Source organism: Pseudophryne corroboree, chromosome 5 (assembly GCF_028390025.1).
Source record: "Pseudophryne corroboree isolate aPseCor3 chromosome 5, aPseCor3.hap2, whole genome shotgun sequence".
Taxonomy (NCBI): Eukaryota; Metazoa; Chordata; class Amphibia; order Anura; family Myobatrachidae; genus Pseudophryne; species Pseudophryne corroboree.
In genome coordinates, this window is record NC_086448.1 from 35,778,923 (window position 1) to 35,797,923 (window position 19,001).

Below are 19,001 nucleotides of genomic sequence, written 5' to 3' on the forward strand. Positions count from 1 at the left end.
AAATACGGTTGATTCGTCACCGTCACCACTGGAGTCATCGCCTGTGTCTGGGTCTGTGTCGACCGACTGAGGCAAAGGGCGTTTCACAGCCCCTGACGGTGTTTGAGTCGCCTGGACAGGCACTAATTGATTGTCCGGCCGTCTCATGTCGTCAAACGACTGCTTTAGCGTGTTGACACTATCCCGTAGTTCCATAAATAAAGGCATCCATTCTGGTGTCGACTCCCTAGGGGGTGACATCCTCATATTTGGCAATTGCTCCGCCTCCACGCCAATATCGTCCTCATACATGTCGACACACACGTACCGACACACAGCAGACACACAGGGAATGCTCCTAACGAAGACAGGACCCACTAGCCCTTTGGGGAGACAGAGGGAGAGTTTGCCAGCACACACCAAAAGCGCTATATATATATATCAGGGATAGCCTTATAATAAGTGCTCCCTTATAGCTGCTTTGTTATATCAAAATATCGCCATAAATTTGCCCCCCCTCTCTGTTTTACCCTGTTTCTGTAGTGCAGTGCAGGGGAGAGACTTGGGAGCCGTCCTGACCAGCGGAGCTGTGAGAGGAAATGGCGCCGTGTGCTGAGGAGATAGGCCCCGCCCCTTTTCTGGCGGGCTCGTCTCCCGCTATTTAGAGAAATCAGGCAGGGGTTAAATATCTCCATATAGCCTCTGGGGGCTATATGTGAGGTATTTTTAGCCTTTATATAGGTTACATTTGCCTCCCAGGGCGCCCCCCTCCCAGCGCCCTGCACCCTCAGTGACTGCCGTGTGAAGTGTGCTGAGAGGAAAATGGCGCACAGCTGCAGTGCTGTGCGCTACCTTTAGAAGACTGCAGGAGTCTTCAGCCGCCGATTCTGGACCTCTTCTGACTTCAGCATCTGCAAGGGGGCCGGCGGCGCGGCTCCGGTGACCATCCAGGCTGTACCTGTGATCGTCCCTCTGGAGCTTGATGTCCAGTAGCCAAGAAGCCAATCCATCCTGCACGCAGGTGAGTTGACTCCTTCTCCCCTCAGTCCCTCGCTGCAGTGATCCTGTTGCCAGCAGGAATCACTGTAAAATAAAAAACCTAGCTAAACTTTTTCTAAGCAGCTCTTTAGGAGAGCCACCTAGATTGCACCCTTCTCGGCCGGGCACAAAAATCTAACTGGAGTCTGGAGGAGGGTCATAGGGGGAGGAGCCAGTGCACACCACCTGATCTGGAAAAGCTTTACTTTTTGTGCCCTGTCTCCTGCGGAGCCGCTATTCCCCATGGTCCTTTCAGGAACCCCAGCATCCACTAGGACGATAGAGAAATGGCTAATCTGCGCATGCACCGCAATGCACACGCGCGTCGTACGGGTACGAAGTCCTTTGTGGTTTTGCACTGGTTCTAGCGACGATTCCAATCGTACAGCCGAACGCAAGGAAATTGACAGGAATTGGGAGTTTCTGGGTGTCAACTGACCGTTTTCTGGGAGTGATTGGAAAAACGCAGGCGTGGCCGGGCGTTTCCTGGGCGGGTATCTGACGTCATTACCATGTCATTCGTCGCAGTAATCATTGCACATGACAAGTAACTACAGGGCTGCTCTTGTTCTGCACAAAAAGTGTTTGCTGCCGTTCGGCTGCACAGGCGTTCGCACTCCTGCAAAGCGAAAATACACTCCCCCGTGGGCGGCGACTATGCGTTTGCACAGCTGCTAAAAACTGCTAGCGAGCGATCAACTCAGAATGAGGGCCAATGTTCCACGTGTTAGTCTGTCCTGCTGTAACGCTTAATGGGGGTCATTCAGAGTTGATTGCTCGCTAGCTGTTTTTAGCAGCCGTGCAAACGCTATGCCGCCTCCCACTGGGAGTGTATTTTAACTTAGCAGAAGTGCGAACGAAAGGATCGCAGAGCGGCTACAAAATAATTATGTGCAGTTTCAGAGTAGCTTCAGACCTACTCAGTGCTTGTGATCACTTCAAACTATTCAGTTCCTGTTTTGACATCACAAACACGCCCTGCGTTCGCCCAGCCACACCTGCGTTTTTCCGAGCACGCCTGCGTTTTTCAAACACTCCCTGAAAACGGTCATTTGACACCCAGAAACGCCCACTTCCTGTCAATCACTCTGCGGCCAGCAGTGCGACTGAAAAGCTTCGCTAGACCTTGTGTTAAACTACATCGGCCGTTGTGAAAGTACGTCTCGCGTGCGCATTGCGCAGAAGTGCCGTTTTTTTGCATCATCGCTGCGCAGCGAACATTTTCAGCTAGTGATCAACTTGGAATGAGGGCCAATGTTCCATGTGTCAGTCTGTCCTGCTGTAACGTTTAATGTTCGATGTGTCAGTCTGCTTGCTGCAATGTTTAATGGAACACTGAATGATTAACGTGTTACTGTGATCTTCTGTAACATGAAATAATACGTATGTTTATCCAGCTGTAACTTGTTACATTTTTAATCCAGCCTGCTGTAACACGGGGTCATATGCGTTAGCCCGGTCTGCTGTCCCGCTGTTACACTGTTGCTCAGTGTCTTCTGCTCTATCAATGGAAATTGAGATATTTATATAAAATGATTTGCCGTTGGAAGTTGACTTTATATAATCTCTTGTCAATCAGACTCATGGAAAAGAAGAAGTGAGACTGACAACTTGCAAATAAGAGGAACTGAGAGTCTCTGCTCACTCAGGACTGTCTACTGAAACTGAACCACTGCAGAGAGCTGTCCAGAGACCTTACTCATAGCCCAGTGCAATCAGGGACTACAGACGCCTGTCTACGCTCACCTACAGACTGCAGACAGGGACCGAGAGACTACAGACGAGTGTGTGAGCGGGGTGTCACAGACAAGCATCCAGTGGCAGCGACATAACCTGTCACTCCACTAACCTATTCGGTGCGGTGGAAACCTGTGTGAATCCAGGTGGGTGACTTTACCAAAGAGGAGCTTTGATGCCTATTGTACCCATCGTTACTGATGCAGAGCATTGCCACGTGGGGATTGGTCCAGACGGTACAATACCACGGTCACTGGGTACAAGTTGTAGCTGCCTTCTCGCTAACGTAGGCGGTGCTTTATCCAATGTGCCGGGGAGTGAGAGGGGATATTCTACATGATAGACTGCGGAGATTCTTACAGTAAGACACAGACTGGTTCTTCGCTAACCCGGGAGTTCCTTACTGCTCTATCACCCGGCCTACTGGATGCCACAAGTCATTCATGTAAACACTGGAGTGCCTTACTGCCTTGTCCGAGACGGAACAGAAGGGTGGAGCACAGACGCATTTATCAGAGATATAGGGGTATATGTACTAAAGTGAGGGTTTTGTAGAAGTGGAGATGTTGCCCATAGCAACCAGTTTCTAGCTATTATCTTCTAGTAGGTGCTAGATAAATAAGTAGAATCTGTTTGGTTGCTATGGCCAACACCTAGACTGCTAAAACCCCAGACTTTAGTAAATATACCCCATAGAGTGATTTTGTTTTGCTGCAAATAATGTATTTTTCAAGGAGAATGTCCCAGTGTTTTCTTCAACAGGGAAGTTGTTGGAAGATAAACTGGAAGAACTGGAACGAAATTGGTCTTAATAAAGAACTAATTCCCACCATGCCTTGGTCTGTATGAGCTGCTGCTGCACGAGAGGGTGTTCACCCAGAGCAAATGTCAGTAACAAAGGAACCCAAACACAGCGCTCGCCCCGTCAGAACGGGCGGCTGATACGGTGCTGTCGCAGGGTGTGGAGTAACAGATAGAAAGTCCAAAGGTCTTTCAGTCAATAGGTCGACAGGTACAAAAAGTCGACATGAAAAAGGTTGACAAGTGTTTTTGGGGGTGTAATTTTGTATTTTTAACCATATATGACCTAAATTAGTAGAAATACGTCCCCTCGCAGGCTCTCTTCTCTCACCAAGCTTTGGGCATGGTGACTTGCTTCGCTCCCCACAAGGTTACTAAAGGTAATAGTTTGTGACAGCTGTAAAGTTGTAAAAAAAAAAAAAAAAAGCGTCAACAATATGCATGTTGACCAATGTCATGTCGGCCTTTTGTACCCGTCGACCATATGGTGCCAACCTACTGACTGTAGTCCTTTTGACTGCCTATCTGTCATCCACCACCAACTGTCACTCTAGAGCAGCTGATCGCAGAGTGGTAAGACCAGGGTTGTGACCCCGATGGCTGTGTAGGGCGGAGCTGGGGTATAGAGCTGCCTGCTGGGGAAAGCTGACGCTGGATGCATTATATAATAGCACAAAGCTGCACGCACACTTCTCCTGGGCAGATATCCTATTAATGGCATTATACCTGACACGGAGTAAACTGTACACAAATACTTTCAGCACTATTTTCTCAGCCATAAGAATGAAGCCATCGCAGCCCGTCTCGCCGGTTCTCCATGCAATGGACACACTGCGCACAATCTTGTTTTATTTACGCCATTATAAAGATCTTTACAGAACCCTGAGATTTTACACACAAAAAAAATCAAGAAAGTTACAGCCACAATTTGTGGCGTACGCAGATCCAGGTCCAGCACTGTACATATTATTCACTAGATATAAAACAATGCTTTGCATAACAGGTATAGGTGTAAGGCCAGTCACCCCGCACTCTGCACCTTGTGCTCCTGCTGTAACACCTAGGCTGACCTCTATCACCTGTGAGCTGGTGGTGGTCTCCTCCTCTGGGAGGGAAGCTCCCCCTGGTGGTCAGCTGGGCATACAGGCTCCTGTGTAGGAATGTGCAATGTACACAACGTTCCTCATTCTGCAACCAGCAATGAAAGCATTCTGTGTATGATTGTGTACTCACATCACAGTCACACTTGGCTCAGTCCGGGACATGAAGATGGGGGATTAGATATCCTCTGAGTGATGGAGGGGTGACCTCCTTCCAGTATAATTCCACATGGAGTCCGATGCTGACAGTTTATCCCAGATATATGTCCAGCATACAGGTCACAGGACCATGGGAAAAGGCGGCCAGGTATCCTGCTAAATGCGATACTCAGCGTTTATATCTCTCATTTGTAGAGGGCCATCCTCTTGCTCTGATACATGTACATGTAGGCGTCACAGAAGAGCCGCTTAGCCACGCCTTTCATCTCACGCGGGTTCTGGCTGACGAGTTCTTCCAGCGGAGAAGACAGGTAAGTGGCCACTTCTGGGCAACGGCTGACCCGGGGGATGTTGTACCCGTTCTCACTACCTGCAAGAATGAAATGCCGGACACCGTAAGAGGACTTAGGGGCTAAGGGGGGAGATTTATCAAAGCCTGGTGAGAAAACCAACCACTCAGCTCATAACGGTCATGTGACAGGCTGTGAGGGAGAAATGACAGGAGCGGATTGGTTGGTTCTTTATCTCTCTCCAAGCTTCGCTACATCTCCCCCTTAGTCACACGTGCTGAGCTGACCGAACCTTCCACCGCTCATCCTCACCAAATCGGTCGGCCATGCTGTCAAAGAATATCCAGCTGTCTGTCCCTGCGCCGTACTTCACAAAGGAAACATAGTGACTGGTCTCTATGCACAGCACGGCAAACAGCTCCAGGGTCTCCCGCGGGATCTTGCTCAGGCCCGGATCTTTCAGGAAGCCCTTAGGGACCTTTAGAGGGACAGGCTTGTGGTCCTTCCTCTTGTGATGAGTGTGAACCTGTGAGGGCAGATATATGATCGTATCAGACACGGCACGTGATACATAATAGATAATGCATCACATTCTCCGCACAGGGGCCTGAGTCATGTCCCGTCGCAATGACATAAAGTGCACAATGTACCGATGACAAAGCATGAGCAGCACGGGCCCTGCGCCCTCCCACACAGTAAGGATGCAGACATCAGTTATAGCTATAAGTCTAGTGACTCCTCTCACTACACCTTGTATTCCTGCCATCACCTCATAGTCCTGTTACAGACTGGGCCACAACAACATGGCCGACTGCACTGCAGATAGGTGACCTGGGTACTCTAATGCAAATCATGTCATGGGCGGCCAATGCTGGTATCTGCTATGTACTGGCCATGGCATACACCCCCCAGTGCCGGGATAATACAGTACACAAACACTGGCTTTGGGAGAGGAGTGTGAGTGCGCAATACCTGTATACAGCACACCGAGCAGTACTGCTTCAGGCCGTGGTCGGAGAGGATGACATCCTTGAAGCATTCGGCACATTCTTGAGTGGCCAAATGTCCACACACCACGCACTCCCTGGGACCTGCCAAGGAGAACACATACATGACACACGTGCGCAGATGGTGGGTATAAGCCTTCAGCGTGTCTGGTGTGGCACTCACTGTTGAGCAGCAGATCTGTGATGTCCAGCTGTAGAGACGGGACTATTTTACTGAACATCTTGTACTCCTTCCCGAATCGCGGCATCTGGATGATAAAGCAGGATGGAACCTGGTAGCGGGAAGGGAGAGATTAGACATATAATAATAATATAACGTCACAGATGACCCTCTATGTAAGGAGTTCTGGGCAACCTCTTATCCTGCAGTGACGCTGTAAGGTGTTAAACATATAAACCGGCTGCTACAGTGCAGGCCACGTCCCTGTTTCCCAGCTCATTGCAACAATTCTAGGATTGGGTACACAATTAAAATCAGAAATGCTAAAATAAATGATACAATGTATTACTACAGTGTTATAGTTTTTTTTTTTTTATCTGACCCACAAATGTTAATGTATGAAACCATTACTGTGTTGGAGCACTACTCTGAAAGCACTACTATGCCAAATGTGTTGGAGCACTTCACTTCCGGAGCACTACTGTGCTGGAACATTACACTGCCGAAGCACTACTCTGTCAGAGCACCAATGTGTTGGAGCACTACTGTTTTGCAACACTACTCTGCTGGGGCACTACTGTGTTGGAACACTACACTGCCAGAACACTACTTTGCTAGAGCACTACTGTTTTGGAACACTATGTACAGTGCCAGGACACTACTCTGCCGGAGTACTACTGTGGTGGAACACTACACTTCCAGAACACTACTCTGCGGAGTACTACTGTGGTGTAACATTACACTGCCGAAGCACTACTCTGTCAGACCACAAATGTGTTGGAGCATTTCACTGCCGGAGCACTACTGTGTTGGAACATTAAACTGCCGAAGCACTACTCTGTCAGAGCACTACTGTGTTGGAGCACTACTGTTTTGCAACACTACTCTGCTGGGGCACTACTGTGTTGGAACACTACACTGCCAGAACACTACTCTGCCGGAGTACTACTGTGGTGGAACACTACACTTCCAGAACACTACTCTGCCAGAGCACTACTGTGTTGGAGCACACTGTATTGGAACACTACTCTGCCGGAGCACTACACTACCGGAGCACTACTGCATTGGATCATTACTGTGTTGGAGCACTATTGTGTCCCAGTTTGTAGTGTGAGGTAATATAAAGAAAATTTACAAATGTTACACAATATAGTAATTTAAGTTAAAAACTGTTAAGCTTTACTAAAAGTTATATAAAATTTTTTTACTGCAAAATTCCCCAAATGAGACACATTTAAATGAGCTGGATTTATGAGCACCGTGACGCACATTTGGACGCCTCTACTCCTGCCCCGGTGAGGAATTAGAAGTTGCGGCGGTTGGGATTATAATTCCTTGTTTTCCCTAAAAACAATCAGATCCCGCTAATACTGATTGGGTGTGAGGAGCCCACATGCTGCACACTGATTGGACAACTGGCAGCGAATGTGGGCGGGGTAATGAACACTGAGGGAAAGGTGCTGACCAGGAACACGGTATTAATCACTTGCTGAAAAGCAGATGGCGCACAAACCCCTCCACACTAAGAGACCGGGCGCCATCATTACACAGGTACCCCGTCCCCATCACCTCAGTAAGCTTCAGGTTAGAGTGATGGAAGGACTGCTCCAGGAGCTGCTGGACGTTGGGCACGGTCATCTCCTGCTTCTTCTCTATAAAGATCTGGTAGCAGTAACACTCCTGCACCCCCCGGCCCTGCGACCTGCAAGGAGCAATCAATCACAGCGACAAAGCTCAATCCACGGAAACAGGGCAACAAAGCGATGGTCAGCAGGGACCCCGATACGGGATTATTCTAACGCCCGCTCTGCAGGGTCACTGAGGAACTTACTGCAGCTTCAGGAGAGGATCCGCTCCCAGGATACGGTGCATGATCACATTCAGGAACTCTTCAGGATCTGAGAGGGAGGGAAGCATGGAAGCTCTAGAACAGGGGTCAGGGAACTTTTTTACCTTTTACCCCAAAATATACAAAATATATTTAGATACGCCGACGTGACCCCCTTGATTTGAAAGGAAGGAAATCATATATTATTGTGCATATATACTGGCTATCACTGTTTATATGGCATTTCTGAGATACTGTGTGTGTATATATATATATATATATATATATATATATATATACACACATATATATATACATATATATACATATATATATATATATATATATATATATATATGCATATATATATATATACACACACTTATTACTATTATTATTATTTTTCCCGCCAATTATTCTTTGGCAATGAATGGGTTAATTAACACTTTCTCCCCAAAACACCAGAATGAATGTAAGAAAGATGGATGAGGGGGGAAGGGGGGGACACGACTTTTAGGAGACAGATGGTCACATCCTCACCTCAGTAATGTCAGTGGATATTTCCCACTGTTATGTGGGCCACTGTCTGATCCTGCAGAACGCCGTCAGCGGTCAGCCACAGAACACTTCAAGTTCTGTGTATGGGTTGGCGGGCCGCGGGCGGGAGGACAGGACAGCGCAGGACGGGCGGGCGTGAGGGAGCGCGGTGTGATGTCAGCACGTCACACCACGGCCAGGAACACAGCACAGGGCGGCCAGGAGCACAGCGCAGGACGGGCGGGGTGAGGGAGCACGTTGTGACGTCAGCATGTCACACCGCGGTCAGGAACACAGCACAGGGCGGCCAGGAGGGAGCGCGGTGTGACGTCAGCACGTCACATCGTGAGCCGGCCGGTGCTGGACAGGGCTGTGTCTCAGCAGCGCGACCGTCCATTACCCCCAGGAATTACATTTTTACCCCATTTGGGGTAATTTACCCCTGTTTCCTGACCACTGCTCTAGAACAATGCTCCTCTAAAGAGAGTACAGCAGGACACATACATATAAATGGAAGGCGGTGTAATACAGAGATGGATTATAATAAAAGCAGCGTAATACAGTCGTCCATAACACTTCAGCCAGCAAGTGTTATTCATGAGTGACTATACCCATCACGTCCTGCTCTCACTCCTCTGCAGTTAGGGCTTCCCCGGCAGAGCAGACACTGAGCGACTGATCGGTAGTCAGACTAACGGTGTAGGAATGCACAGTGCGGATTGGTGGACTCATACACAGAGGTGGGGCCAGTGAGGTCACAGCAGCTCAACTTCCTGCAGACCAGTTATGATACAGTGCTGAACATGTGGGAGGAACTTCAGTTGTTTGGAATGGAGTCGGAAGATTTTTTTTAATTTTTTTTTGACAGATTGGGGTTTAGAGGTGAATTAAGTCTTCAGCCCATAAATAAGGGCATCCGCAGGAACGATCTATCATTGCACTGAAATTTCCATGACGACGGCTCGATGCTATACAGATTGGGTCTCCCATATCCAGAATAGATCACACTCCCCACATACAGGAGATAAAAGTCTTCTCTTTGCCTGGGAGTGACCAGATCGCTGACAATGCATCCGCCCGGCCCCCAGACTGCAGTAACCCTACATTATACCATTGCTCAATGTTGCAGACATTATATCCCTGATTAATCAGTTGCTGTGACCTGCTGAGGGACAGCTGATGCAGAGCTGGAATCTATAGGGGGAATACAGAAGTATAACAACATAACAGTAACGTCAGCGCCAACGGCTGTGCGCTCCTGAACGAAGCACCACTTGAATTGCTCCGTCGGCCACCATCTACTAGCTGCCGGTGCGCAAAGCACTTGAATTCCCCCCAAAGAGATGAGGAGAAGCGTTAGCCTTTTATTATATAGGAGCAAGTTTGCACCTTAACGACTAAATCATTGTTTTGGGTTCTTGGGATGCTGTGGCTGTAGCGGGAATGGCTTCCTGGGCTGTCAGGGCCCAAACAAGGGAGTTTTATATGGTTTCTCTGTTACAGACATACTAAAGATTATATATGGTACGTAGTCAGTTATATTATATACAGTAGCTTTATTTTCTATGGGAATTATATAAGGAAAATAGGTACAATCCCCCACATTATATACTTCCCAGTTATTCTACTCCTGGAACTATTTATACAGGGTGATTCAAAAGTCGCAGTACACCCTTTTTGTTTCAAAAACTTTGCAGGAAATGGGAAAACTGAATACTCCAGTAAGGCATGGGTGAGGTGGGTTATCTTTTAGGGTATGTACAAAACATGGGCGCCATCTTGAATCTAAGTCAGTGTTTTCAAATGGAAAGGGGGTCGTGCAACATGTCAAACAACATCAGAATTAGCTGAAAAAATTATTTGAAATAGCGTTTATGCTTCAAAAGGTACAACACTTTTATTGTTGCAGGTAACTGAAGATGGCTTTGACAAAAGAGGAGTGAATTGAGGTCATTTTGATGTCTGGACAATTAAGTTTCCGTGTCATAGCTGCAGATTTTAACAACCGGCACCCAGAAAGACCTACAATTTCACATAACACGGTCAGGTGCCTAATTTCCAAATTCCGAGAAACTGGGACTGTGGCTGACAAGTCACGAGGTGGTCATCCAAAAAGTGCTACTGACGAGACAACCTCAACGATGGTTTTGGCATCCTTTGTGAAGAGCCCACAATGCAGCACAACGCCCACACATTAAATGACTGTCCTTTATGGAGAACAGTTGAGCCAAAAAAAGTGTTGTAACTTTTGAACCATAATCGCTGCTTGAAATCTGTTTGCAGCAATAAACTTTTCAGCAAATTCTGATGTTGTACATGTTACATGACCCCCTTTCCATTTAAAAAACTGACTTAAATTCAAGATGGACGATTTCAACATGGCGCCCATGTTTGGTACATACCCTAAAAGATAGCCCATCTCACCCATACCTTACTGGAGTATTCAGTTTTCCCATTCCCTGCACAGTTTTTGAAACAAAAGGGTGTACTGCAACTTTTGAATCAACCTGTACTATCAGCTACACCCCATTAAAGGACCCCAGTAAAGTATCCATATAAATATAATATCTACAGTATATATACACATATCTCTAAGCCAGTAGTCTAGGTTGCCTAATAACATTGCTGTACCATTGTGGCCTCAGGGGGCTGCGGATCCTGGTGCAGCCGTGATCAGCACTGGACAGCAGATATGACTAGTGCCAAAGTCTAGAAAACTAAACGACACTATTTCTCTCTACAACTAGTGACTGATCACAATCCCTTCGGGAGTCTCCCCTGGCCGGCTCAGTCAGACATAAATACCTTTCTCGGAAGTAGTGAAGCTGGGGCACTGGCTTTCCTGCATCAGCTGATGTCGGAGGTTCATCACGCTGTCCGCGGACACGAAGCCTTTCCTGTGGGTGACAGCGGTGCGTCATTCTTACCGAGATGTAACGTTATACATATATAATACATAGACACCACCGGTAAGCATGGGCAGGCAGGTAGACGTTACATGGGGGCTGCTGTGTGGTGGGAAGTGGAGGAGGGTCTCTGATATCTGCTGCATTAGCTCAGGGGATAGCCTGCAAATGTTCTTTAATAAATATCCCCATGGCGCGTTAATGCTGAAGTAATGAGCTCCACATTCTGCATGTTACGTACTATATAATACAGCATCAGAGTATAAACCACAGTAATTATTTAGCCAGCCTTACTCTACAGAACTTCGTTTCATCAGAATGCAAATACGATTTATGATAAAAGGACGTTTTCCAAGTGTCTGACCTTTAACCGCGTCACTTTTCGGTGGGGCAAAAAATATATAAATATATCCCTAACAGCGCCTGATAAATGCCAAATAGTTGACGAAAACAAGGCGGACCGGTCACTGCTGGTATCACAGGCACAAAGCCGCAAGTCGCTGTCCGGTAGCTGACAATCAAACGCCAGTTTCAGGTTTAAGGTGTCAGGAAATAAGAGACTATTCACCGTCACATTTAACATATAGAAGAACTCAGAGGATTGTTATGTAACGACAAGAGCCTGGACACCTGGAATTACTACTGTCACTAATGCATGCTGGTCCTGACTGTGACTTTTATCCTACCGTCCTGCAATCTACAATTACGGCAGACAGGGGGAGGCCTCACTTGCGCAAGGGGTTCACAATCTCCTCCCGCAGGGTCTGCTGGATTTGTCCATTTGGGAAATACGATGGCTTGAAGAGAAGAGAGTCTAGAATGGAGCTGCAGGAGAAGAGACTACAAGCAGAAGACACAAAGCAGTGATTAATACAGAGCACTGGCTGCACTGATACATAACGGGGGCACATCTGGAGGCCTGCGGCTCTTAGGCATGTCCCAGATCAGGTCTGCAGCCAACACCCCCAGTTCAAAACCTTTAAGCATCACTTATCTTATTTTATTATAGGTTGATGTCAAATAGCAGTGGCACACATATGGGGGGTTTCTGGGTACCCAGAGAACCGCCCTGACGGACCAATTGCTGTAATGGTTCAAACTGACAATTATAAGTAGCGTCATATCGTTAGAATTACCAGGCTTCCTATGCAGGAGCAAACAGCTCCATGTGTTTGAGGTCTGACGGCGGTGTATGAGGTTGTGAGTTTCAGTTCCATGGATGGCATGCTACGGAACGTGTTTTTTAAATACATATGGATTTAACTGAATGACAAGGTGCACATAAATCACAAGCTCACAAATGTGTGAATATGTCATAGAAGGTTTTGGAGGAAATGCGTCTTGCAGTCATCAGTGAGCTCCCACAATGTTTTAAAGTGGTCTTCACTTCATAAATCATAACCAACCTGGTTTTGCCTTTTTAATTGTTGCCACTTTGAAAGATTGGGCAGCACCGCCTGGGTCTCAGTGATGTCTGCAAGCCACAGGCTGTTACATTGCTCCCCTGGTGTTCAGTCCTTTGCTTGGAGTGTTGTGAAGTAGCTAGATTACTGGATCCAATATTTAGGACTAAACAATGTTTTATAACCAATGATAAAAACATCGGAACTACCACTGTAATTCTGTTATTAACATAGTATACAGCAGATTTAGGCCCAGATTTATCAAGCCTTGTGGAGGTGATAAAGTACCAACCAATCAGCTCATAACTGTCATTTTTAAAACGCATCCTGTAACATGGCAGTTAGGAGCTGGTTGGTTGTTACTTTATCACCGTGCAATTTGCCACTCCCCAAGGTTGATAAATCTGGATAATTATTCCAGAGAAATTGAGATGACTGCAAGTGGTATGTAACTATACAACAGCATCATGCAGTGCTGCTCCGCCCACGCACAGCATGTCACACAGCAAGGACCGCCCCTGAGGTACCTGAAAAGCGCAGCATCCATGTAGCAGGAGTTGCAATGTCCTTGAATCCCCCTCATATCTCCTTCTAAAACCTCCACTGCTGCTTGTTCCTGCAGAGGGGGGACCTTCCCCAGAACCCGCTGACTATCATCCGTTCCTGCAAGAAGCAGCAAATGTGTTTGATTACCTGGGAAACCAGCCCGCTTCACACTCCTTGTATGCCGCCCCTGATATGAGAATTTCTAGGTCACTATATAAAGGTTTGCAGAATGGGCTTTTAGACGGAAATAATGGTCTAGGCTCCATCTCCCTGGTTTTTAGCAACTCAATCCCTACCATGCAAAACTTTTGTGTTAAGAAAAGTGTGACTCATTTTACAGACATTGCATATAGTAATTACACCCCATTAGTAGCTGGCTTTCTCTAGGCTAGCCACGGAGGACTCACCGTGCTCTGTGACCTCCAGGCTCTTTGGCTGACCGTCTCTGTTGGACAAGAAGCGAGTATCCGGCTGGCAAGCTTTCAGTTTCAGAAAGATTCCCCGTTTCGCCGGGCAGAAAAAATACCGGTGACCACACCACATGCCGTCGGTGCAACCTTTATCTTCCTCCTGTATGGACGGGAACAGGCATCAGGGACCAACTACTGCGCAATTTACAGGATGTAGCCCACACAATGTACGGATCAGTGAAGGCAGGTCTGATTATTCTCTGCTCTCATTATTACTGCACTATTATCCCACATACACACATACTGATGGCTTCAATCCAACTGATACACACCCGATTCCAGATGGGGGTGGGTGAGAGGGTGCCACAGGTGAAAGCGATAAATACATGAAAAACATTTTTATACTAAATGTCTGACAAACACGTTCTACGGACAGTTTATGCTGCTGGAAGACAATGCAAGCTCTCAGTGGCAGCTACATTAGTGGATGAGTGGATGATGCATTAGGAGATGAGTAGATGAAGCATTAGGAGATGAGTAGATGAAGCATTAGAGGATGAGTGGATGATGCATTAGAGGATGAGTGGATGATGCATTAGAGGATGAGTGGATGATACATTAGAGGATGAGTAGATGATGCATTAGGAGATGAGTGGATGATGCATTAGTGGATGAGTGGATGATGCATTAGTGGATGAGTGGATGATGCATTAGGAGATGAGGGGATGATACATTAGTGGATGAGTAGATGATGCATTAGGAGATGAGTGGATGATGCATTAGGAGATGAGGGGATGATACATTAGTGGATGATGCATTAGTGGATGATGCATTAGTGGATGATGCATTAGTGGATGAGTGGATGATGCATTAGGAGATGAGTGGATGATGCATTAGGAGATGAGTGGATGATGCATTAGGAGATGAGTGGATGATGCATTAGGAGATGATGCATTAGTGGATGATGCATTAGGAGATAAGTGGATGATACATTAGGGGATGTCACATTAGTGGATGAGGGGATGATACATTAGTGGATGAGTAGATGATGCATTAGTCACATTAGTGGATGATGCATTAGGGGATAATGCATAAGTGGATGTTGCATAAGTGGATGAGTGGATGATGCATTAGTGGATGATGCATTAGGAGATGAGTGGATGATGCATTAGTGGATGGTGCATTAGTGGGTGAGTGGATGATGCATTAGTGGGTGAGTGGATGATGCATTAGTGGGTGAGTGGATGATGCATTAGTGGGTGACTGGATGGTGCATTAGTGGGTGAGTGGGTGATGCACTAGTGGATAAGTGGATGGTGCATTTAGTGGGTGAGTGGATGATGCATTAGTGGGTGACTGGATGGTGCATTAGTGGATGATGCATGAGTGGATGGTGCATTAGTGGGTGAGTGGGTGATGCATTAGTAGATAAGTGGATGGTGCATTTAGTGGGTGAGTGGGTGATGCATTAGGGGATGTCACATTAGTGGATGAGCGGATGATTCATTAGTGGATGCTGAATTAGTGGATGATGCATTAGTGGCTGATGCATTGGTGGATGATGCGTTAGGTGATGATGCATTAATGGATGATTCATTAAGGGATGATGAATTAGTGGATGTTGCATAAGTGGATGAGTGGATGATGCAATAGGGGATGATGGATTAGTGGATGATACATTAGTGGATAATGCATTAGTGGATGATGTATTAGTAGATGAGTGGATGATGCATTAGGGGATGTCACATTAGTGGATGATGCATTAGTGGATGATGCGTTAGGGAATGATGCATTAGTGGATGAGTGAATGATGCATTAGTGGATGATGTGTTAGGGGTTGATGAAATAGTGGATGATTCATTAAGGGATGATGCATTAGTGGATGATGCATTAGTGGACGAGTGGATGATGCATTAGGGGATGTTGCATTAGTGGATGTTGTATAATGGATGAGTGGATGATGCATTAGTGGATGATGCATAAGTGGATGAGTGGATGATGCATAAGTGGATGATGCATTAGTGGATGATGGATTAGGGGATGCTGCATTAGGGGATGATGCATTGGTGGATGTTGCAATAGTGGATAATGCAATAGTTTATGATGCATTAGGGGATGAGTGGCTACTGCATTAGGGGGATGATGCATTAGGGGATAACTGGATGTTGCATTAGTGGATGCAGCATTGGTGGATGAGTGGCTGCTGCATTAGTGGATGATGCATGAGTGGATGATGCATTAGTGGATGATGCATTAGTGGATTGTGCGTTAGGGGATGATGCATTAGTGGATGAGTGGATGATGCATTAGGAGATGAGTGGATGATGCATTAGGAGATGAGTGGATGATGCATTAGTGGATGATGCATTAGGAGATGAGTGGATGATACATTAGGGGATGTCACATTAGTGGATGAGGGGATGCTACCTTAGTGGATGAGTAGATGATGCATTAGTCACATTAGTGGATGATGCATTAGTGGATGATGCATTAGTGGATGATACATTAGGAGATGAGTGGATGATGCATTAGTGGATGAGTGGATGATGCATTAGTGGATGAGGGGATGCTACATTAGTGGATGAGTAGATGATGCATTAGTCACATTAGTGGATGATGCATTAGGGGATGATGCACTAGTGGATGTTGCATTAGTGGATGATGCATTAAGGGATGATGCATTAGTGGATAATGCATAAGTGGATGTTGCATAAGTGGATGTTGCATAAGTGGATAAGTGGATGATGCATTAGGAGATGAGTGGATGATGCAATAGGGGATGATGGATTAGTGGATGATACATTAGTGGATGATGCATTAGTGGGTGACTGGATGGTGCATTAGTGGATGATGCATGAGTGGATGGTGCATTAGTGGGTGAGTGGATGATGCATTAGTGGATAAGTGGATGGTGCATTTAGTGGGTGAGTGGATGATGCATTAGGGGATGTCACATTAGTGGATGAGCGGATGATTCATTAGTGGATGCTGAATTAGTGGATGATGCGTTAGGTGATGATGCATTAATGGATGATTCATTAAGGGATGATGAATTAGTGGATGTTGCATAAGTGGATGATGCATAAGTGGATGATGCAATAGGGGATGAAGGACTAGTGGATGATATATTAGTGGATAATGCATTAGTGGATGATGTATTAGTAGATGAGTGGATGATGCATTAGGGGATGTCACATTAGTGGATGAGTGGATGATGCATTAGTGGATGATGTGTTAGGGGTTGATGAAATAGTGGATGATTCATTAAGGGATGATGCATTAGTGGATGATGCATTAGTGGACGAGTGGATGATGCATAAGTGGATGATGCATTAGGGGATGTTGCATTAGTGGATGATTGATTAGGGGATGCTGCATTAGGGGATGATGCATTGGTGGATGTTGCAATAGTGGATAATGCAATAGGGTATGATGCATTATGGGATGATGCATTAGGGGATGAGTGGCTACTGCATTAGGGGGATAATGCATTAGGGGATGACTGGATGTTGCATTAGTGGATGCAGCATTAGTGGATGAGTGGCTGCTGCATTAGTGGATGATGCATGAGTGGATGATGCATTAGTGGATGAGTGGATGATGCATTAGTGGATTGTGCGTTAGGGGAAGATGAAATAGTGGATGATGAAATAGTGGATGATTCATTAAGGGATGATACATTAGTGGATAATGCATTAGTGGATGATGCATAAGTGGATGATGCGTTAGGGGATGATGCATTAGTGGATGATGCATTGGTGGATGATGCATTGGTGGATGATGCGTTATGGGATGATGAAATAGTGGCTGATTCATTAAGGGATGATGCATTAGTGGATGTTGCATAAGTGGATGATGCATTAGTGGATGATTGGATGATGCATTAGGAGATGAGTGGATGATACATTAGGGGATGTCACATTAGTGGATGAGGGGATGCTACATTAGTGTATGAGTAGATGATGCATTAGTCACATTAGTGGATGATGCATTAGGGGATGATGCACTAGTGGATGATGCATTAAGGGATGATGCATTAAGGGATAATGCATAAGTGGATGTTGCATAAGTGGATGAGTGGATGATGCATTAGGAGATGTTGCATTAGTGGATGATGCATTAGGAGATGAGTGGATGATGCATTAGTGGATGAGTGGATGATGCATTAGTGGGTGAGTGGATGATGCATTAGTGGGTGAGTGGATGGTGCATTAGTGGATGGTGCATTAGTGGGTGAGTGGATGATGCATTAGTGGATGAGTGAATGGTGCATTTAGTGGGTGAGTGGATGATGCATTAGGGGATGTCACATTAGTGGATAAGCGGATGATTCATTAGTGGATGATGCATTAGTGGATGATGCATTAATGGATGATTCATTAAGGGATGATTCATTAAGGGATGTTGCATAAGTGGATGATGCATAAGTGGATGATGCAATAGGGGATGATGGATTAGTGGATGATACATTAGTGGATAATGCATTAGTGGATGATGTATTAGTAGATGAGTGGATGATGCATTAGGGGATGTCACATTAGTGGATGAGTGGATGATGCATTAGTGGATGATGCATAAGTTGGTGATGCATTAGGGGATGTTGCATTAGTGGATGTTGTATAATGGATGAGTGGATGATGCATTAGTGGATGAGTGGATGATGCATAAGTGGATGATGCATAAGTGGATGATGCATTAGGGGATGTTGCATTAGTGGATGAGTGGATGATTGATTAGGGGATGCTGCATTAGGGGATGATGCATTGGTGGATGTTGCAATAGTGGATAATGCAATAGTGTATGATGCATTAGGGGATGATGCATTAGGGGAGGAGTGGATGTTGCATTAGTGGATGCAGCATTAGTGGATGAGTGGCTGCTGCATTAGTGGATGATGCATTAGTGGATGAGTGGATGTTGCATTAGTGGGTGAGTTGCTGATGCATTAGTGGATGCTGCATTAGTGGATGAGTGGCTGCTGCATTAGTGGATGATGCATTAGTGGATGAGTGGATGCTGCATTAGGGGATGAGTGTATGCTTGCTGCATTAGTGGATGTTGCATTAGTGGACGAGTGGCTGCTGCATTAGTGGATGATGC

The 19,001-nt window shown here is 46.1% G+C and overlaps 1 protein-coding gene across 4 annotated transcripts in view; it reads right to left on the reverse strand.

The window, feature by feature from the left end:
* Positions 1-4,387: 4,387 nt before the first annotated feature.
* LOC134927149 (ubiquitin carboxyl-terminal hydrolase CYLD-like) overlaps positions 4,388-19,001 on the reverse strand; it is a 38,659-nt gene continuing 24,045 nt past the window's right edge. For all 4 annotated transcript variants that reach the window (XM_063921219.1, XM_063921216.1, XM_063921217.1 and 1 more), the window contains exons 7-16: positions 13,899-14,061; positions 13,473-13,608; positions 12,272-12,382; positions 11,442-11,533; positions 8,103-8,169; positions 7,841-7,973; positions 6,275-6,383; positions 6,077-6,195; positions 5,417-5,630; positions 4,388-5,184 (exon numbers count right to left, since the gene is read on the reverse strand). In XM_063921219.1, the coding sequence (XP_063777289.1) occupies positions 5,000-5,184; positions 5,417-5,630; positions 6,077-6,195; positions 6,275-6,383; positions 7,841-7,973; positions 8,103-8,169; positions 11,442-11,533; positions 12,272-12,382; positions 13,473-13,608; positions 13,899-14,061 (1,329 nt within the window). In that variant the 3' untranslated portion in view covers positions 4,388-4,999. The remainder of the gene's footprint in view (positions 5,185-5,416; positions 5,631-6,076; positions 6,196-6,274; positions 6,384-7,840; positions 7,974-8,102; positions 8,170-11,441; positions 11,534-12,271; positions 12,383-13,472; positions 13,609-13,898; positions 14,062-19,001) is intronic.